Source organism: Mustela lutreola, chromosome 10, assembly GCF_030435805.1.
Source record: "Mustela lutreola isolate mMusLut2 chromosome 10, mMusLut2.pri, whole genome shotgun sequence".
NCBI classification, from domain to species: domain Eukaryota; kingdom Metazoa; phylum Chordata; class Mammalia; order Carnivora; family Mustelidae; genus Mustela; species Mustela lutreola.
The window spans coordinates 100,141,682-100,164,074 of NC_081299.1; the positions used below are offsets into that span (position 1 = coordinate 100,141,682).

A 22,393-nucleotide genomic window follows, 5' to 3' on the forward strand; every position below is an offset into this window, starting at 1 on the left:
TGCATACAAGACTGTATTTGCAACTTGGGGACCCGACAGGGAGGGGCTGCTGCTGACCAAGTGTCCCTCCACGGCTTGTGGGAGCATGGAGAAAGGGGGCCATGCTCTGGGGACCTAAGAGGGGACCCCAGAGGAGGTTACATTGAAGAATGAGTGGAAGTTTGCAGGGTGGTCAAGAGGAGAAGGACACTGCTGGTAGGTGACCACAGTGGTGTAACACGGTATGGGGGCTGGAGTTCCTCAGGTCTTTGGAAATGACCTGGGGAGGGGGTGGGGACACAGGGAGGAAGGCGACAGAGAGGTTCCAACACCAGTTCTTGGCAAGCATGGAGGAAGGCCTAGGGGTCTGCGAAGACAGAAATGTAGAGGCCCCAAAACGGATGAAACAGGTGCAGGGAATCTCAGAGGAAGAAGGGGTTTCCACACAAGTGAAGAGAAGCGGGCTGTGACGGCCGCAGAGCACGCCAGGAGAGGGCTGGCTTTCCTTGCACCCCTGTCAGAATTTGTCCTGGGCAGGGGAGTGGGGTGGTCCTAAGGGAGCGGGCTTTACTGGAGCCGGCATCCGCGGGAGCCAGCTTCAGGGTTGGAGAATTGTGTGAGAGGGTTATGTGTGGCCGCGAAGAGATGTCATCTCAGGGAGTGCGAGGATGGCTGTTTATTGACCACTGAGCACAGACTGAGCTGAAAAAGTCAGAGGACCAGGAAGGTGAGAATGAGAATCGGCAGGGGGAATGATGACCCGAGGGCCTTGCCTTTGGAGCCTGGCCAGGGATGCCGGGAGCTCAGATCATTTCCATAATCTGTTTACTTCCCTGCTCTCCAAAACGATTATTGCATACCACTGAGTGGGGACTGGCCTCAAGTGCTGGTATGTACTCTGGATGGGGTTTCCCTGTGCTGCTCCAGCAGGTGGCTTTGAAGGTCTGTGGGCTCTGCTTGGCATTCTACACAAAACCCTGGTGGAGTGTGAGCACTGAGCATCTTAGATCCTTCTCAGAGGACTAACCCCCGGGGTCACTGACGGCAGCTCCCAACCCTATGGAAAGGACCAGACTCGGATTGCAGATATTTGGCTTTGGCCTTGGAAGGTGTCCTGGGGACCATGGTGGTGCCGTGTTGTATGAGTTTTTCCATAACAGACTCTTCCTGGAACCTTCCTATCCAGAGTGAAAACTTCCGTTTCCATCACTGTAGTTAGTAGGACAGGCGTTTGATTGTCTGGACAAGAGTAGCGCTTGCTTTGTTCCTTCTGCTCATTCTTAGTGTGCTGCTGTCTGATTTTTGGGGGTTTTGTTTTGTTTTGTTTTAATCCTGGCACCTCTCTTGTTCAGAACCAGACTACCAAGTGTACCTGAATGCTTCGAAAGCCCCTGAGTTTTCAGACGACCTCACGGAGCTGGAGTGCCGGATAGTGGACGTGAAGAGCTCGGAGGCCAGCGTCCGCTTCACCGTGTCCTGGTACTACAGGGTGAACCGGCGCAGCGACGACGTGGTGGCCAGCGAGCTCCTGGCGGTCATGAACGGGGACTGGACACTCAAGTATGGGGACCGGAGCAAGCAGCGTGCCCAGGACGGAGACTTCATTTTTTCTAAGGAGCACACGGACACGTTCAGTTTCCGAATCCAAAGGACTACAGAGGAAGACAGAGGCAATTATTACTGTGTTGTGTCTGCGTGGACCAGACAGCGTAACGACAGCTGGGTGAAGAGCAAAGATGTCTTCTCCAAACCCGTCACCATATTTTGGGCATCTGAAGGTGGGCGCTTTATTCTTGTTGGCTGAGGTTCGGGGTTTTTGTTGTGGCCCACGTCGCCCCACTGTGTAGTTTTATATGCTGGGTCTCCCTGCTAGGAATCCAAGAAAATGCAAGCTCAGGTGACTACTGCTGTAAAAACAGCATGAACCCCTTTGAGATGCTGACGCCAGTGAAGGCTCAGTCCCAGGGAGAGAGCTGGTGCTTGGTGGCTGCTAGACGATCGTCTCGACGGTGCCCACAGTCCTTGTCACTGTTGCTCTGCCGGGTGCTCTTGGGCCTTGGGGGTGTGTTCATGTCTGGGAGTTCCTGCTGAGTGCAGTGCCACAAACGGGGGGTAGGGGGTAAGGCTCGGGGGCCCAGACTATTGCACATACCCCTGAGGTGCCGGTCACCCCATCAGAAAAATTGTTTCTGGAGAGGGGTGATAAGAACTCAAGGGAAACGGTTTCTTTGCTGTATCTCCTCTTGATCCTCGGAGCACTGTGTTGGGACATCAGACTTGTTAAGTCCAGCACGACACGAAGCCCAGGCCTCCTAGGTCCCCCTTGTGCCCCTGGATGTGAAGTACCACATGCCCCTCGACATGCCTCAGTTGACTGATTGCCACCCTCTCCTTGTCCCCAACCCCAAACAGGGCTCTCTGGGACTCAGCAGAATCTTCTGTTGCCTGACACTCAGCTTGGAACCTTCCTTGCTCTTTCCCACAGTAAACATGACCAACCTCGCTTCCCCGCTGAGGCCACTGTCGGCCCTGGGGTCTCCTGAGTAGAGGGGTTTCCTTCCCACTCTCCTCATACAGCAGGACCTGTTCATCAGCTCGTGCCCCTCTCCACTGACTGGACTCCTGGGTCCTCCTCATTCCCTCGGGGAAGTGGTTAACTTCTGTGTCACAGCCGTGCTCTCTGGTGCTCTCGCTGACTCGTAGTTTCTCTCCACGCACAATGCTGGCCCACATTCGGACCGTGCACCTCATGATTATCTGAGGAGCTTTAAAAAAAACACTGAAGCTTGAGTCCCACCAGAGGGTCTATCTTAGTTGGTCTGAGGGTGTATACAGCTTTGGGCGTTGGGATTTTTTTCTTTTTAACATTTTATGGACATACGCATGTATGTGTGTCTGTGAGTGAGTGAGCAGGTCACTCAGATGGGGAGAGGAACGGGGCGGGGGCGGGGGGAGAATCTCCAGCAGACTCCAGCCAAGTGTGGATCCCTGTGCGAGGCTCTATCCCACGATCCTGAGATCATGACCTGAGCAGAAACTAAAATTTGGACGCTTACCTGACTGAGCCATCCAGACGTCCCCGGGCTTTGGAAGTTTTAAGCCAGTTCTCCCGAGCAGCCGGTGCTGGGAACCCTGGGGAAGATCAACATCTCTTTCTTGGTCTCCCATCCTCCGCTTGAGTCATCTTGTCTTCCCTCTGGTTTGGTCATTTTCTCCCATCTCACACCCTGTAGTAGACCATATCAGTTGTGACAGCTGAAAGCCCTCCATGCTCTCAATTCCATGCATCCTCTTCTCTAAACATACCGTCTGTTTTTCTAGATCACTCCTGTACGCCTCCAGCGTCACCCCTGCAGCCCACCATGAACCCTACCGCCTTGTGTTGGCCTCCATTTCTCTCTCATGTAGCTGGACCAGCTGTCCAGGGCAGTCCAGTCTGTGCCTGCTGCCCCGTGTCATTTCTTTTCTTTCTTAAAGACTTATTTTATTTATTTATTTGACACAGGGAGACACAGTGAGAGGGAACACAAGCAGGGGGAGTGGGAGAGAGAGAAGCAGGCTTCCCACCAAGCAGTGATCCTGATGTAGGACTCAGTCTCAGGACCCTGGGATCATGACCTACCAGCCGAAGGCAGACAGTTAATGACTGAGCCACCCAGGCACCGTTCCCGTGTCATTTTAGCACCCTCTTCCGTTCTTAGATTATGTCCAGGGGTGGAAGAGAGGACTAGACGGCAGTCATGCCGCTTAGATTCCTGGCCATAACAACCCCCTGCACCCCAGTCTCCCTTGCCCCACTTAATTTTGCATTACACTCTGGCCAGACCACAAGGCCGCCCAAAGCCAACCTTCTGTTACCTGCCTACCTACATTTGTAGTTGGATAAAAACATTTAAACGTGTTGACTGGCTTCACTTTAAGTCTGTGATTGTTTCTGTCAATGGGTTCTCGTGGCTGCTTGGCAATCATTCTGCATTTCCATAATCTATTTACTTCCCTGCTCTCCAAAACGATTATTGCATACCACCTTCCCGGACTGAAAACCTTCTCTCTCAGCCTTACCCTCAGCTGTTGGTCCTGGGTTCTCTCTCCCTAAAGAGAATTTCTACAGGGTTGCCCGCAGCCTGTGTCCTAGCAAAGGCCAGGCCCTCTCACTGGTCGAGCACGAGGCCTGTCTCTCTTATGTCATCAATTTCCCTGTCTTCTCTGGACCTTTCCTGTTGGCCTCTAAACACCTGTTCCTGCTTTTGTAGTTTGTAAAGTAATTTTCACTTTACTTCTCCCTCTGTCTTCCCCTTCCCCAAAGCCGTTTGCCCCCAGCCATTGCTCTTTCTTTCCTTTTATAGCCAAAGCGTTTGATTTGTCTATACTTAGCGTCTCCGCTTTCTCTCTTCCTTTTCTTTCTGGCGCCTGCTTCTGACCAGACTTCGGCCCCTGGTCCCCGTGTTAAGATCAGTAGTGACTGACATCCTGCAAAATCCCGTGGTTCATTATCTTACTTAGCGGGATTTAATGCAGGTGGTCGTTCCCTCCTCCCAGAAGTACCTTGGCTGTGGGGCGCCCCTTCCCCGAGCTTTCCTCCCACCTCACAGCAACTCCTTCTCCACGTTCTTTGTTGGATCTTTCATTTCCTGAGCCTGAGACTTGGGACTGCCTCAAGACATAGTTGTCGGACTTCTTCTCTAGTTGACTTCCCTCTCTTGGTGATGTCTTCTAACCTCATGAATTGAAACACTGCTTACACACCCGGAACTCCCAAATGTATATTTCTAACCCAGACTCCTTCGCAGAATGCCAGATTCAGCACTCTGTTGCCTCGTTGACACCTCCACTTGTCTAACGGGCATCTCCAACTCCCGTTCAGAATGGCGCTTCTGGTCTCCTTTTGGCCTTCTCTGGCACCTTCATTGTACTTGTTCAGCCCAAAACCTTCATCCTCAATTCCTCTTCCTTCCCGGGGACTCAGAGTCTTGCCCCGGCCACGCTTCCCTGTTAGCCAGCCACCGCCACCTCCTGCCTGGATTACATCACTGCCCTCCTGACTGTTCTCCTTGCTCCCGCCCATGCACATGGCAGCTGGGGCAGCCTCTTAAAATGTCAGATGATGAAACTCCTCTGCCCTAACCTGCAAAGACTTTGCATCTCACTCAAAGCAAAACCCAGGGTCCTCTTGGTAGCCTTGCATGCCCTGTGGCATCTAGCTCCCCTTATCTTCGGACCGCATGCATAACTCTCCCCCAGGCTCACTCCTCTTCAGCCCCTCCGCCTTGCCCATGGTGCCTCCAGCATGCTGGGCAGACCTCTGCCTTTCGGCTTCCTGCCCGTTCTTCCCTCTGCCTAGATAGTTGTTCCCCACATGGGTACAGGGCTCGTTCCCTCACCTTCGCAGCTCCTTGATGCCTCACAAGGGATGCCATCCCTGGCCACTCTATGTAAAATTATAATGTCTCTCCCTGCCCCCCCCCCCACATTCTTTTTCTCCTCTTTCCCTGCTTTATTCTCTCAAGCATATCACCATCTAACCCTGCCATTTAGGTTCCCTGCTGTGTTCATCTTCCTTCACTAGCATATAAAGGGAGAGACTTCTGTATGCTTTGTTTACTGTGGCATTCCCAGTGCCTGGAATACGGGAGGCTCTCACTTAGTACTTGTTCAGTGAAGGGATGGATTACCAAACTCACAGGAGAATCAGGAAAGAATGTAGGGGGCTCAGTGGAACCTCAGGCATCCGTGAGCATGGAGAGACACTCCGACATGCATGTTCTGCTTAATAGGTTTGGCAGAACAGCTATTCCTACCAAACCTAGTGTAAAAATTTTGTTTTATAATGAGACAGATTATAGAATTAATAATCTTATTAAAGGATAAAAAGCCTGTGTTTAATTCATTTATTCATCCATTCAACAAATATTTAAGTACCTTCCAAGTGCCTGACAGTGAGCCATTAGAATATAGATGGCTTCTAATGTGTATATGCTTAGGGATTTCTTTTTTCACAGAAAAGCGGGGGTAACATACCTAAACCTAAAGTTAACGTAGCCATGGACACTTGCTCAAAATGTTAAAATGTCCTCTCTGTGGAAATCATTGACGGACAGGTGTGTGTTCCATTCCCCTGACCCACAATCTGTTCTGTATTGTGACTGTCATATAGATTTAACAGAAAGAACCCATATCTCCCTCCCCTGATCTTCCAAGCAGACTATCCCTGCACTTTCCCCAGCAGAACATCAGGGAGAGGTCTTGGCATGGTCTAGGGCCGGACTTGGGAGTTGGGTTCTGGCGCATCTCCTCCTAGTCATGAACCGTGAGTCCTGCCTCACATCCTTAAGGATCCCAGCAGTCTGCCGGATTCTTTCACACCCATTAAATCATTTCAGACTGTTCTGCTTCATCCAGCGGGGTGGTTTGTAGCCTGCTTACAGATACACGTGATTTTCTTTCTGAGTCTCCAGATTTTCTTAAGTGCTATTGTGCAGCAATTTGCAAATAAATTCCAATTTCCGTGTCATTGTGCTTTCAGATGCATATCCATTTTCACTAGTCCTGTTGGGAATCACCTCTTTCTGGTACTTCCTTCCAGATTCTGTGCTCGTGGTGAAGGCAAGGCAGCCGAAGCCTTTCTTTGCCGCAGGAAATACATTTGAGATGACTTGCAAAGTGTCTTCCAAGAATATTAAATCACCACGCTACTCTGTTCTCATCACCGCGGAGAAGCCTGTGGGGGACCTCTCCAGTCCCAATGAAACCAAGTACATCATCTCCCTGGACCAGGATTCTGTGGTGAAGCTGGAGAATTGGACAGATGCGTCACGGGTGGATGGCGTCGTGTTAGAGAAAGTGCAGGAAGATGAATTTCGATACCGAATGTACCAGACTCAGGTCTCTGACGCGGGGCTGTACCGCTGCGTGGTGACAGCCTGGTCTCCTGTCAGGGGCAGCCTGTGGCGAGAAGCAGCCACCAGTCTCTCCAATCCTATTGAGATTGACTTCCAAACTGCAGGTGAGCGGGGACCCTGTTGAACACAGACTGAACTAGAACGTGACCCTAGGAGTTTGAGCCAGTGGCTTCGTTTCTCTTAAACAGCTTTCTTTGTGAGATGTAATTCACAAGCCATGCAGTTTACTCATTACAAGGGTATCATTCAGTGGCTTCCGGTATATTCACAGAGTTGTGCAAACCATCACCACATTTGATTTGTAGAACATTTTCGTTATCCCCCGAAGAAATCCTGTCTCCTTTAGCTGACACCCTTCAATTCCCAGCCCTCCAGCAACCACTTATCTACTCTCTGTCTCTGTCAGCGTGCCTGTGGTGGACATTTTACATTGCATTCATGGAATGTAATACGTGGTCCTCACGTCTGTCTTCTGTCACTGTAACCCATCATTTTCTTTCTTTCTTTTTCTCTTGGTCTTTATTCTTAATCGTTGTACAGTGTTTTCGAGGATCGTCTGTGTTATAGCATGTATCAGTACTTCATTCCTTTCTATGACCAAATAGTACTCCACGGTGTGGGGACACTACATTTGGTTTGGATAAACAATGGCCATTTGGGTGTTTCCACTTCTTGGACCATTAGGAGCTCTTCTGTACAAATTTTTGTATACACATACTACCCTCATTACCTTTTTTTAATAGATGAACCAAAACTCAGCAATTTAGCTTCTTTAGAGAACACTGTGGAGTATAAATAAAGAGAAAAGGGTGCTGCACCTCCACAGGGGTTACATGATTTGCTGCATGTGCAAGGTTCAAGCCAAGTTCATCAGGGGTCCCTAGGACTGAAGGTGATGGGCACTACTTTTGGCCTGACTTACAAAGTGGTATTTCCACACAGGGGTTGAGTATCCCATCCCTGTGCCTCATCTTGCTTTAGGACTGGAAAAAGATTTCCTGTCAATTAGTCGAGTTGCCAGAGCTGTGCTGGTATGGTTGAATATATCTGTCAACCAGCTTGTTAAGTCTAGTTCCTGGTGGTGGTCATGTATGGCAAGGTTAATTAAAACAGGCATTTTTATGTCTATTCTTAATTGATTTTGTTTTTGGCTAAGTAAAACATTTTTATGCCATAAGACAGAAAGGTCAACTTTTTTTAATGGTATGGATACATATTCTTAAATAGAAATATTTCTTATTTGTCCGTGTAATTCATGAAACTCCTCTGAAACAATCTCTGTGTGTGTGTGTTTCAGCAGGTAGATAGAAGTTTTTGATCCCCCAATTTTATTTAGGCTATCAAGGTGAAGGATCATCATTTATGAGTTTAATAATGAATGTTTTCACTAAATCTTCCATGGATTCCAATTAGAAGTTTCTGACTATGTAAATTTTTACTCACTTGTAAAAATTCAGGTATTAATTGAATCAGCATAATGAATACAAGATATTTGTTGAATTACGTGGTTACTTTTTAGAGTACAGGTAAACTAGACCTTAAAGTGTATTTTTTCCATTGAAGTTTTTATTAGTATTATTTTATATTAATATAAACTTCAATATCTTCTAGCATGCTCTAAGTCTGTTAACATTTAGCTGAATAAGGAGAAAATACTGGAGATTTAAACCCTTAGATTTGGAAAGAGCAGAGAAAGCACAGGTTTCTTTTATTGTGTATCTGCTTATTTGTTTTTTAATAATGGCTTCATTGAATTATAGTTAACATATAAAATTCACCCATGTCAAGTGTACAATTGAGTAGCTTTTAGTATATTCACAGAGTCGTGCAGCCATTACCACGATCTTATCCCCGAGGTTCTAACCACTCCTGAAAGAAGCTCTGTACCCATTAGTACTGCCTTCCCATCCCCAGCCCCTGGCAACCACTAATCTTTCTGTCGCTGGAGATTTGTCTCTTCTGGATGTTTCACATAAATTGAACCATATATGCGGACTTTCTGGCTGGCTTCTTCTATCTGTTGTACCATTTTCTAGGTCCATCCACGTGATGGCACGTTTCAGTACTCTGTTCTTTTTTATGGCTGAGCAGTATCTGTGGTGCGGATGGACCACATTTTGTGTATCCATTCATGTGCTGACGGACATGAGGTTGTTTCCACCCTCGTGGCTACGGTCAATAATGCTGACGTAAACATTAGTGTACAAGTCTTGGGGGTGGACATCAGAGTTCATTTCTCACCCAGGAGTGACGCTGGGTTCATACGAGCTCTGTTTAAGTCTGAGGAACTGCCAAACTGTGTTCAAAAGCCCCTACCCCCTTTTATATTCCCACCAGCAATGTGTGAGGCTTCTAAGTGTGCCACATCCTCACTAACCCTGTTATTCTCCATCTTTTTTATCGTAGGCGACCCGGTGGGTGTGAAGTTGTATTTTATTGTGGTTTTAGTTTGCATTTTCCTAATGACTATTGATGTTGAGCATCTTTTCATGTGGCTGTTGTTCGTATGTGTATCTTCTGTGGAGAAATGTCTATACAGATTGTTGGCCCATTTTTAAATTGTGTTATTCATCTTTTTCATTGTTGAGTAGTCAAGTTTTTCAGAGAGTCTGGATACAAGCCCATTAACAGACACATGGTTTAAAAATATCTTCTCCCACTCTGTGGGTAGTTTTTTCACTTTACTCATGGTGTCCCGTGAAGCACTCAAGCTTGTAATTTTGATGAAGTCCAGTTTATTTTTCTTTTTGTTGCTTGTGTTTTTGCTGTCTTAGCTAAGAAACCATTGCCTGATCACAGGTTGTGAAGATTTATGCCTCTGTTTTCTTCTAAGGAACTTTACAGTTTTCAGCTCTTACTTTTAGTGCTATGACCCATTCTAGTTAATTTTTTTTTTTTAAGATTTTATTTATTTGAGACAGAGAGAGAAGAGTCCATGAACACGGGGAGAGGGTGGGTAAGGGCCGAGGGAGATCTCCCTGCTGAGCAGGGAGCCTGACATGAGGCTCGATCCCAGGACCCTGGGATCATGACCTGAGCTGAAGGCAGACACTTAACCCACTGAGCAACCCAGGTGCCCTGATTTTTGTGTGTAGCAGGGGTGGGAATTTAGCTTTGTTCTTTCGCATGTGAACACCCATTGGTTCTTCTAGTCAACCATTTGTGGCCCAGCCTCTTCCTTCCCCCTTGACTTGTCTTGGCACACTTGTCAAGAATCCTTTAACCATGAATGTAAGGATTTTTATAGACTCACAGTTTTGTTACATTGCTCTGTATGTCTTTTCCTATACCAGGACCACATTTGATTGATTACTGTAGCTTTGTAGTAAATTTTGAAATCAGCAAGTATGAGAGTTCCAACTTTGTTCTTTTTCGAAATTGTCTTGGCTATGCTGGGTCCCTTGCATTTCTGTATGAATTTTAGGATCACCCATTGATTTCTGCAAAGATGACCACTGGAGCTTTGCTAGGAATTGTGTTGAATCTGTAGATCAGTTTAGAGAGTATTGCCGTTTCACAGTATTGCCTTCTAATGTGTCAACATGGAACATCTTTCTGTTTAGTTGGGTCTTCTTTAATTTCTGGGAGTGGTGTTTGGTAGTTGTCCGTGCACAAATCTTGAACTTCTTTCATTAAATTTCTCCTAAGTATTTTACTTTTTGTTGTTGCTGTAAATGGAATTGTTCTCAGTCTCCTGTTCCGTTTGTTCTTTGCAAATATATAGAAGCACAGCTGATTTTTATATATTGATGTTGGATTCTGCAACCTTGCTGGACTTACTATTAGTTTTAATTGTTTTTTGGTTGATTCCTTAGGGTGTTTTAAATATAATAAAATGACATCTGTGAATAAAGACAATTTTACTTTTTCCTTTCTAGAGTGAATACCTTCTAATTCTTTTTCTTGCCTAATTGCCCTGGCTGGCGCCTCTAGTAGTATGTAGAATAGTGGTGGCATAAGTGGACATCCTTGTCTTGTTCCTAATCTTATGGGGAAGGTTTTCCACCTTTTCCCATTAAAAATCATTGTAACTGGTTTTTTGGATTTTTATTTTTTTCCATAGATGCCCTTTATTGAGCTGGGGAAGTTTCCCTTCCTTACTGGTTTGTTGAGTGTTTTCACCATGAAGAGATGTTGGATGTTGTTAAATGCTTTGTCTGTGTCTTTTGAGAGTTAGATGATTATGGGGGTTTTGTCTTTTATTTGTGTCACTGTTTTATTCTCTGTAGGAGTTTATTCCATCTTGTTTTACATTTGTTATTTGATGTTTCGCTAGAACTGTTATGGGAAACAGGGGACACATAAAATCTTTTGTATTTCTGGGTGAGGAATGGGCATTGAGTCTTTTTCTCAATTCTTTACATCTCTGCATAACAGATAAAATGACTAGAGCTTCCAGGTTGAATAGACTGGCTGAGTTTTTTTATTTTCTTTAGTCCACGGAGTTGTCATGGTCAGTTCACAGTTTCATTAGAAGTGGCTGCTCGATCCACCCAGCACCGCGCCCTCGCCCTGAATGGCTCCCAGCAAATACTGACTTGATACTGAAAAGTCTTCACTTCCTAAAAATCAGCAACAGCACCATAAGATACCCATAACAGAGAGGTCCTTCCTGGTGTCTGCCTCTCTTTCCCCCGGTATTGGGGTGCTTGCCTCTTGGTATGCAGACCGTGTTTCCAAAGGAGCGCGGCTGAGTGACGAATTTCACTGACCCAAAGTGTCGGGGGAAAATACAAATAAAATGTTATGGTGTTCAGGATGTTGGCCTTTAAAGAAGAATAAGAACAAAGTTTTTCTCCTTAATGGATAAAAGCTTGAAAATATGGTAGAGTAGAAAGAAGGAAAAGAATTAGCCATAACCTACCGGACACTGTTCATTTGTGTTGTTTTTGTTCCTAGAAATCTTCCCTTGCATGTTTTCTTCATGGCTGTGAGATCAGGCTGTCTATACAATTTTGTGACCTGCTTTCCCCTCTTTAACCTTCTAAGATCAGTAGCTTTCGTGTTAAAACAAATTCTAGGTAAATAATTTTAATGACTACACCTCCTAGAATTTAGTCAGTCATTTAACCCTATTGATGGTCATGCAGATGGTCTGCAATTTTGGCTCTCACAAGAGGACTGCTGTTTACAGCCCTTTTTAGGAGCTGGAGTTAGAACATGTTCTGTCAACATTTGTATTTAGAAAGCTGAATGTGGTCCACCTATTCTCCAGAGGCTAGGAATCGGGGGGACATCTAGTGACTCTGATTCACTTAAATTCTCTGTGCTGTAGTCTGTCATCTGTGAAGTTAACCAGATAAATTCCCTCACAAAAAGAGCATTAACACAGAAATTGACCATAATAAAAATATTTCCAAGCCTGGGATAATGACCCACATTAACAGTGAGTTATTGATTTCATTAGAAGGAAATCCACTGCTGTGAATATTTTACAGCAACGGCCTTTTCCCAGACCCATGTCCACATGGCAAGCCATAGCATAGATGCTCTCTTGTTCCTACAGCCACAGCTACTAGGGGAAATGAGAACCATAATTTGTGACCTAGAAGGCATTTGGGGTTTTCTTTGGAAATATAAAGAAAAGAAAGTGAAATGTGTCCAAATTGGTAAGTCTTTGTGTGCTGTTTCAAATTTAGGAACCTAAATCCATTATAAGGGTCCTTATGTTTTATCATTTTGTGGGGTCTTAGAAGGGCCCTTGAACACTTGGAAGAAACCTGTTGGTGTAGCTCTGTTTATGACTGCAAAAATTTTTTTTTTAAAAAATTTTATTTATTTATTTGAGAGAGAGAGACAGTGAGAGAGAGCATGAGCGAGGAGAAGGTCAGAGGGAGAAGCAGACTCCCCATGGAGCTGGGAGCCTGATGTGGGATTCGATCCTGGGACTCCGGGATCATGACCTGAGCCGAAGGCAGTCGTCCAACCAACTGAGACACCCAGGCATCCCTGCAAAATTTTTAGTAAGAAAAAAAAACATGGTCCTTGTTGCTCACCTGGGTCGCTACTGGCCTGTGCTCCCAGGTGGCCATATGTGGTATGAAGTGCTCTGCAGTCATGAACACTGGGCCAAGTCAGAGCCACTGGCTTAATCCTGTCCCACCTCACTCCAACAAGCAGAGCAAATCCAGGGTGGTCAGGACCTGTGGGAACTGTGGCTGGGAGAGGGGTTGATTGAAGGGCAGGCTACCCACAAGCAGGTCAGGTTTCCTTGTCTCCTCTGTTTTCCTTCCTTTCCCCTTGCTCTGTGACCACCGTCCTGTTACGTTCTCCCCTGTGCCCGGAGTTGGTGCCCTTCTGCTGCTCTCTGGTTAGTCTGGACTCTCACCACAACCTGCTCAGGGCTGTCCCACCTCCCTAGGTTGCCATCTCCTCCATTCACCCTTTGCCTTTCTCCCAGCAGAACACCAACTGCTCCCACTCTTGGTTTGAGGAAAGAGTCTGATGAGTTCATCTTACCGCTCACAGTGAAGTAAAAACAGAGCCTTTCTAGCTCTTTGCCTCATTGGTTTGCATGACCTTTTACACATTTTCTTAGTCATTTTTGTGTATGTTAAAGTCTACTTATTTTTCCTTCTTGGTGATCTGATTTAAAGGGTATTAATACTTGTGTTATTAGCATCTAATGATTTTCAGAATCAGTGTCCAGGGCCATCTCTTTCTGCTTCCCGGGGAACCCAAGGAGCATCCCATGGCACTGGTATTCTGGAACCTTCTACAGGTTTGCCTGTTCTTGTTAGGATAAGGTAAATTTTGGGCTCTTAGGATTGGGTTGACTTAAAGCTATGTGATGCTGTCGCCTGAAACTGAGGAGTAAAAGGTTTTTTAAGAAAAAAAAAAGGTTGGGCGCCTGGGTGGCTCAATGGGTTAAAGCCTCTGCCTTCGACTCAGGTCATGATCCCAGGGTCCTGGGATCAAGCCCCGCATCGGGCTCTCTGCTCGGCGGGGAGCCTGCTTCCCCCTCTCTCTCTGCCTGCCTCTGCCTACTTGTGATCTCTGTCTGTGAAATGAACAAATAAAATCTTTAAAAAAAAAAAGAAAAGAAAAAAAAAAGGAAGGTAGTAGATAGCCCCTCTCTCTAAGAAGGGGATAGGAGCTAGATTCCTTACATCCAAGGCATACTTTTTAAAAATTTAATAAATTTACTTATTTATGCCCCATCATCAAACAGCATAACAATAATCGTACCCACAGTCAAATGCATCCAGCAGACTCTATGGTAACTATTATTAAATTCTGGCACTAAATTCTCTCTGTGTGTTTGATCTTTATACTTCCTATTTTGTTGCTCATTTTTGTGCTCACAACTCAAAACAGTGGGAACATCTCTGCCTTGCATAGTTAGCTTAGTTTGGGTAGACACATCTTTTGGTCTCTGGAAGAAGGAAAGAGCCTTTTTTATTTTTTATTTTTATTGTTTTTAAAGATTTATTTATTTATTTATTTATTTGACAGACAGAAATCACAAGTAGGCAGAGAGGCAGGCAGAGAGAGAGAGGAGGAGGAAGGCTCCCCACTGAGCAGAGAGCCCGATGCGGGGCTTGATCCCAAGACCCTGAGATCATGACCTGAGCCGAAGGCAGAGGCTTTAACCCACTGAGCCAGCCAGGTGCCCCGAAAGAGTGTTTTTTAAAACGAACTGAATATCAAGGGGATGTTCGGGGCAAGTGTGTGAGTCTGGGTAGTGTTTTGAAGCAAAACCCGTGCTGCCTCGATTTCCCCTGACAGATTGGAGCCGGGCCTCTGGTGCTCCCACTGTCCCCTACAGAATGTTGTCATGGTTGGCATGTCTGTCTCCTGACTGCATTTCAGCCTCCCAGTGGCAGAGCCCCTGTCCCCAGCACAGTGAGGCCTCTCACTCCGTTGGGGCCAGAAGTGTCACTGGTCCAGTCCCATGCCTTTTGCTGTCCTGCCACCTCGGTCTGGAAGTGAACCACACAGAACCAGAAGCGGCACCCTTGGAAGGCCAAGGGGTCCACGGTGGTCATCAGAGAAGGGGTAAAGGAAAAGCCAGAAACAAAAAGAGTTCTGTTGTGGGTGTAATTCAGGTGATTGCTCATTTGGCTGTGCCTGACACACTTATCTCTCTGAAGAGAAGAAAAGCAGCCTGAGAACACCATCTCGCCCAGGTCCAAGGAAGGGGGGCCGCCCACAGAGGCTCATGAGAGCGCCAGGAGTGGAATTGAAACAGAAGCGTGAGCGGAAATAATGAGGGGCTCTCACTCTCTTCCAGGGCCGGTGTTTAATGCCTCCGTGCACTCAGACACACCGTCAGTCATCCGGGGAGATCTGATCAAATTGTTTTGTATCATCACTGTTGAAGGAGCGGCCCTGGATCCAGGTATTTCGCTCTGTCTTCTCCCCTTGCCCATGTCACTTTCTGTAAATGCCTCTCGTGTCATCCCCACTGTGCGACCCGGACACCGAGGTCACGGATTAGATGGTGCGAATCCCCAAACTGCCCTGCTCCGTACCTGGTACTCAGTAGGTGTTGAGTAAATCCTTGCTGATGAACGCCTCTGTCTGTTAGATGATTTGGAAACCCATCCAGGTATTGGAATCATAGTTGTCCCAGGCCTCTTCCAGGGCTGATTCAAGTTCAGGCTGGTTTGAAACCTATCAGCAGGGTCCAGCTCCTTTAGTTTGTCTTTTAAGCCTTGATTCATTCAGATATTTATTGAGCTGCTTCTAGTAACAGGCACTGTTCTAGAGGAGGGGCCAGACGCCCTATATCGTGGAGCTCGCAGACTGGTTAAGGAGATAAACAAGAAAGCAATCCTCATGTAATATACTATCAGATGGTGTTAACTCTCTGGTGAAGGATGGAGCAGAGTAAGCGAGCAGCAAGGGACCAGATGGTACTTTGGTAGTTTAAATTCTTGGGAAATCTTTGTGGACCTTTTCTTTGCAAAAAATGTTAGCATTGCCCATGGGATGCCTAAGAGCCCTGGGCTGTCAATCTTACACCTTTTCTTCAGTGACCAGTTGGTGTCCCCACCTCGCTTGTAGACCCTTGGGGTTTGAAAGGACATTAAAGGCACATAAGGTGTCTGTTGCCGAGCAGGACAGTACCCACTGCTGCCTTCTCCTAATGAGACCGTTGAGAACCTGATCTGCTGCGTGGGACCTGCACTCTCTCCCATACGCTTTGTCCTTGGGTGTCTTCGTACTGCCCACCCCAGCATGGGCAGAGCCCGGGCCTCCCACCGATCAGCACCTTGCAAAGGCCAAAAGTATACGAAAGTCTCAGCGTTCTGTGCAGAGACCACTGGGCCTGTGACCCTGGGGTGGAAAGCAGAAGCGGGTGTTCATTCTGTAGCAAGGGCAGGTTGTAAGCAAAGTGAGGACAGCCCGCAGTGAAACCAGAGTGGACAGCATGAGTAGGGGACTGGGTAGAGCTGGCGTCAAGGAACAAAGGCCCGGGTGGCCACCAGCCGAGATCCAGCTTCTTCGGGACCTCAGATCAGAGGTGTAGGTAGTAACTAGTTCTGGGTTGGCAGTTACTCCAGTAGGATGTCTTGGCCTCATGGGCCAGATGGTCTCCGCAGCAACTAGTCGGCTTTGTGGCTGTTGGTGTGAAAGTAGCCATAGACGGGATGTAAGCAAATGGGCTTGACCGTGTTCCCATGAAGTCTTTTTTTTTTTTTTTTAATTTTTATTTTTTTAAAGATTTTTATTTATTTATTTGACAGACAGAGAACACAAGTAGACAGAGAGACAGGCAGAGAGAGAGGAGGAAGCAGGCTCCCTGCTGAGGAGAAAGCCCGATGCAGGACTCGATCCCAGGACGCTGGGATCATGACCTGAGCTGAAGGCAGAGGCTTTAACCCACTGAGCCACCCAGGCACCCCTCCATGAACCTTTTTTGACACACATAGCTGGTGGGCTGGATTTGCCCTGCAGGATGTAGGCTGCTGAGCCCTGCACGAGCTGATGGGTCCCAAACTGGCTCTCTCGGGGAACCCAAACATGGCTGAGCTACAGAGGTAGGGAAGAGAAGGTAGAAGAAAAGGAGAAGGAATCCATCCATTCAAGCCACCCACTGGCGAGCTGTGTTCTCAAGGGTAAAAGGTACCCAAGTAGCTCAGGTCTTGAGGATGCTGGGGTGTGGAGGATCGGGGACACAGAGTGGGGTTAGGAAGAGAAAACGAAAGTGAGAGTAGAAGAGGCTGCCAGAAAACGGGGGAGGGAATCGTGTTCAAAAACTGGAACCATGTTTACCCTCGAAGCTCATGGACGGTATATACAAAAATAAATCATTTACATGTTCTTTCTCGGTAAATTAATGGGTCACCGGTTTGGGCCTTAATATAAAAGTCTTCCTCCTGGGTGATTACAGAAGGTATAGGTGGCTGTTATCATGCAGATCACAGTTTTCCAGAACTTTGCCCTCTTGGACTATGTGGGTAGAAGATTCTGAATAATGAAGCACACGCTGTGATTTAGTTTTTCCTCACGCACCTGCTGGGCCGTGAAGGAAATCTCTTTTGGAAAGGGCATACCGTGCAAGTGGGCCGAGCGCCAGGGCACTCCTGTGCTGGGAGGGGAGGGACAGGGCATATCACTGCCCTTTAGAGGCCGTGTCTTAGGTCCGGTTCTCCAGAAGCAAAGCCTGAAACAAGCGTGCAGGTGGTTAATTGATGATGTGCTCCCGGGGAGTGAGGGAGTCGAGACAGAGCAGGGAAAGAAGTCAGGCAAAGATGTGAATTCAGAGCAAGTCTGACTCCCCCGGGGAGCTCTGGAGCGTCGGTGGTACCGCAGAGGACAGCCTCCGGGAGGTAAGGCACTGGGCTTTTAGATCCCCACCATTCCCCAGTCGCTGCACACAGTCCAGATGGTTGGGGAGCAGGGGTGTTTCTTAATCTCGGGAAGTGGCTCCCATCCTTGGAAGCCAGTCCTCTGGAAGAGGGTAGGGGTGTGAGAATGTTCGAGGCACCAAGAGCCTCTGCTGCTGGTGGGAAGGCTGTCCCTGCCAGCGTCATGGACTGGGTGTGTTGTAGTGTGGAGATAAGGATGCTCGTGGTGGGCAGACAGTGAGCACTGTGTGCCAGGCATGTGTGGTTCTAAGCATTTCGCAGAGATGACTCACTTCACCATGGGCGAAGGTGTTAGTATTCCTTTTCCAGCTGAGGACACTACGTCACAGAGCATTAAGTCACTCGTCCAGGCCACACGGCCAGCAGGGGCTGGTGCCAGGAGTCTGGCACGCTAGCCTGGCCCTGCAGACTGACCACAGCTCCATGACACCTGGCGGGACTGGGGCTAGACTCTGTGCCTGAGTATTGGCGACACAGTTGTGACTTCTTGCCTTCCGGATCCACGCAGCCCCTGCCCGTGAAGGCAGCACACCCTGAGGGTGTGAGGGTGTATAGTGATTTTGAGGTTGTTAGTGTATTTTCACAAACTGAATAAATATTACTTTTTGTGTAACAAAAATGGTATCATTTAACATTTATATAAAAAGCCTTATCAGGTGAATGTAAGATAGAAAGTGTGTGTGGCCTTGCCGTCCTCCCTTGCCTGCTGAACGCGCCCCAGGCCCACCATGGCAGGGAATGGCTGAGAGAAGAGGTCAGGGGCTTACGGCGTGTCCTCCGTCTTCATACGCCAGAGTCTTCCCCCTCCTGTGCCCGTGTTCATTTGTTTGAACCTTAACTTCGCAGTCCTTTGAGATGCAGCAGCCTCCTTTCTGGGGCTGTTAACGGTGTTCCACTTTCTCAGCTGGACGTGTTTTCCTCTTGTTTTGAACTTAAGCACATCTGCAGGGGAAAAAACACAATGAACAATAAAACCCAAACTGCTGGGGCTCCTGGGTGGCTCAGTCAGTTAAGCATCTGCCTTTGGCTCAGGTCGTGATCCTAGGGTCTTGGGATGGAGCCCTGTATTGGGCTCCCTGCTCGGCGGGAAGCCTGCTTCTCCCTCTCCCTCTGCTGCTCCCCCTGCTTGTGCGCACTCATTCTCTCTCTCTCTCCGATAAGTAAGTAAATAAAATCTTTAAAAAACAAACAAACAAACAAAAACCCAAGACCCCAAAACAAATAAGAAACCCCTAAACTGCTATGACTCTAAATTTTGTCTAGTTCACTCTATGTACTTTTCATTCTTGACTACATTAGTGTCCTAATGTAGAGTCTTGGGCTCTTCTGCCTGACATGTCAGAGGACCCTGCTTTGGGATTGTCACCACCTAGGCCCTTTATGTCCTGTGTTCCTTGTGGGAGATGGTTTTGGGTGTGTCTTGGGTTGGGTGGTGGTGGCAGCGTGGTTAAGAGGGAGGACTCTGGAGCTTCAGTCCCTGGGTGAAGCTACATGTTGTGCTGCTTCTGGCTCTGTGACCTGGAAGAGGTGTTGGGCCCCACCATGGTGGGGAGTGTGGCAGTACCTTCATCGTGGGGCTGGCCTGGCCTAAGGCATGGTGAGCCATGCTGGCCCCCAGTGATGTGGTGCATGTGTTAGCCACACGTGCGATTTCTGCTGGTTGCACTGACCCAGGGTTCCGGCTTGGTCTGTCATCCACAGACGACATGGCCTTTGATGTGTCCTGGTTTGCGGTGCACTCCTTCGGTCTGGACAAGGCTCCCGTCCTCCTGTCTGCTCTCGATCGGAAGGGGATCGTGACCACGGCGGAGAGAGACGGGAAGAGCGAGCTCAGCCTGGAGCGTGTGAGCGTGCTGGAATTCTTGCTGCAAGTTCATGGCTCTGAGGATCAGGACTTTGGCAACTACTACTGCTCTGTGACTCCGTGGGTCAAGTCCCCAACGGGTTCCTGGCAGAAGGAGGCGGAGATCTACTCCAAGCCCATCTTTGTAACTGTGAAGATGGATGGTAAGAATGATATGCAGCAAAATCTCTGGGCTGGGCCGCAGCTCATGGGATCAGGTGGCCACTATCTGAGACCATGCCACCACACGGCCTGCTTGCTCCAGACCTGGCCTGGACCTGGACCCCAAGGGAGCACACACAGGCTGTGCTGTTTCCCCAGCTGTGATATCGCCCACAGGAGGCACCCCTGGGAAATGATTTTGAGAATTCCCAGAGAGATTTCTGAAGCTTTCTCTAAATTCTTTGCAAACCCACTTTCCTTGTCAGAGGGTTGGCCTGGATTCTGCCAGGCAGAGGCAGAGAACATCATCAAGAGAGTGGGTTCAGGTCCCCAGCGGAGGCAGTGAGTAGCTTCCTGCCCCTCCTGTCCTCCTTCTAGTTTTGCTTCTTGGACAAGAGAGGCTCCGCCTGCTGTCATTAGCATAGACGGGGTTTTCTCCAAACCCCTGAGATGGGAGGGCGGCTTTGCCACCAGACTCATTCTAACTCAGTTGTCAGAGGGCCCCCTTCCCACCCTTCTGTTCCCCAAACATCCCAGAGTGGGGCCAGCTGTTCCTTGGCTAGCGAGAAACTGGTCTTCTCTGTGAAAAGCGTCAGAGTCCAAGTTAATAGGGAAATTCCATGGAGAGCGCTAAAGCCCCAGCGCCTCCGAGGGTTGGGAGGGGCCTTAGAGTGTGTTTCCCTGACGGGCTGTCAGCTTGGGGGAGGCTGGAATCGAACCCAGCTCGTCCACAGGTGACTTCACTTTTGTGGTCCTTCGTCTCCTCTCTCATACAACGGGGTGACCATCTTGCGTCGGGCTGTTCCGAAAGGTGCTCCGGAAGCCGCGTGAAATGTCAGGCAGCCCTCGGCGCGCCAGCATCCGCCCAAGGAGGGCTGGTGCGTCTGGGAGAAGAGACTTGGGATTTGAATGCACGCGATCTGTATGGTGTTTGTGCCTTCCTGAAACTTCATCGCTTAGACCCTATTTGCATCTTAGAAATTCCTCGCATGGAGTAGCTCCATACGAAAACCCAGATTCCCAAACAAGGGAGCGATTATTCACTTTGCTAGATAATTTACTGTAGTGTTACTTAAAATAGCTCCCCGAGTACACTTCAGTTATTTGATGCAGAGAATTGATTTATGAACTATTTTTTAAGGCTTCATCTGCTGCTATATGCACGATGCCCTTATCCTGACTTTTAAAAATCCATCTCCTGCCAAAACCCTAAAAAGCAAGTTGACATTCAAAGACATCAAATGAGTTCTTTTTCCTGGTTTTTTGTTTCTTCCCCACAGGTCTGGGTGGGGTGTGATCTGTTCACTTTGTGCATAGATAAGGGTGCTTCCGTCTCCTAGAGCACTGTGCCAGGTGCTGGATGGAGCCCGAGTCCCCTGGGGGGTGGGTATTTGGGGGGTGGTTACCTGTCCCGTGGGGAAGGAGGGGGCAGGCAGTGGGCTTCTGGTGTCTGCCTGCAGCACCACTGACCTCGCATCCCCTTGCTCCATCCCTCCCAGTGCTGAATGCCTTCAAGTACCCGCTGCTGATCGGCGTGGGCCTGTCCACCGTCATCGGGCTCCTGTCCTGCCTCATCGGGTACTGCAGCTCGCACTGGTGCTGCAAGAAGGAGGTCCAGGAGACGAGGCGTGAGCGCCGCCGGCTCATGTCCATGGAGATGGACTAGGGCCCGGCCAGGGAGCCCTCGGGGCAGGAAGAGGACAGCAGGCTTTTCACGGCAGTGTGTGACACTCAGACCCAGCCCTCTGATCTCAGGTGGGACCTGGCGCGCTCTCTTCTCTGCATGTCCAGTCCTGAGCGCGGACACGTTTACCAGCACACGGCTCTTCTCCCCACGGCACTTTCTGGTAGAACAATCGCGTGTGTGTCTTCCCAGCTGCGGCTTTTTAATGGTTACCCCTTTCGTCTAATTTTTTTCTCCTGCCGGTTTATAGATCTCTGACCTGTGTGTGTGCGTCTGTTTGGTTCCGAGGGGTTGCGGGGAGGAAGGATGATGGCTCTCAGAGTTCTTGGTCTTGGGGCGGGCGGAGGACGGAGTCGCCCGCCGGGAGCCAGCTTCCACGTGGGGGGCCGGTGTTCGGAGCGCTGCCAACGCCGCCCTCTGCCCCACACGGGCCTGTGCAGAAGGCTGACTGGTGGCTGTTACCACCCTACCCACCCCGGATTTTCAGGGGTTTAGACGACATTTGAAATCTAAACTTGCAGTATGTAACTTCTTACTGAGCCCAAATGCGTTCCTTTTTTTTTTCTTTCTTTTTTAATTTTTTAACATTTTTAATGCTTCTCTGCCCCCTTTCCATTTCTTTGATATTTGCTTTTATGCGAGCGTGCTGACATGGCCCTGGCATGGCCCTGGAATCTAGAATTTGGCTCTCCACCAAGCACCTTATCTTGCCACCTTAGCCTTAAGAATGAGTATGAATATGAAGAAAAATACACAGCCACCTCTGTCCAGGGCAGTAAGGGGGTCCTCAAGGGGGGGGGGAGGTTGGGGAACGAGGGAAGGAGGCACTCACTGCAGTGGTTCCGAGGCCACTGTGCCTCAGGGGGCCCCAGGGAGAGCGGAACAGGGTCCTGGGAAGATGTCCGCAGCTCGTGCCGGGCGGGGTGGCGGTGCCAGGGCTGTGTCCGGAGAGGGGGAGCCGTCCCTGTCCCCCCTTCCCGCCCTTTGTGGGCGGCAGAGGCCTTGGCCA

The 22,393-nt window shown here is 48.5% G+C and overlaps 1 protein-coding gene across 1 annotated transcript in view; it reads left to right on the top strand.

The window, feature by feature from the left end:
• PTGFRN (prostaglandin F2 receptor inhibitor) overlaps nucleotides 1-21,378 on the top strand; it is an 80,060-nt gene extending 58,682 nt beyond the window's left edge. The window contains exons 5-9 of the mRNA XM_059135909.1: nucleotides 1,332-1,757; nucleotides 6,563-6,982; nucleotides 15,112-15,219; nucleotides 19,397-19,702; nucleotides 21,200-21,378. Coding sequence (XP_058991892.1) covers nucleotides 1,332-1,757; nucleotides 6,563-6,982; nucleotides 15,112-15,219; nucleotides 19,397-19,702; nucleotides 21,200-21,366 — 1,427 coding nt within the window. The 3' untranslated portion in view covers nucleotides 21,367-21,378. The remainder of the gene's footprint in view (nucleotides 1-1,331; nucleotides 1,758-6,562; nucleotides 6,983-15,111; nucleotides 15,220-19,396; nucleotides 19,703-21,199) is intronic.
• Nucleotides 21,379-22,393: the final 1,015 nt, after the last annotated feature.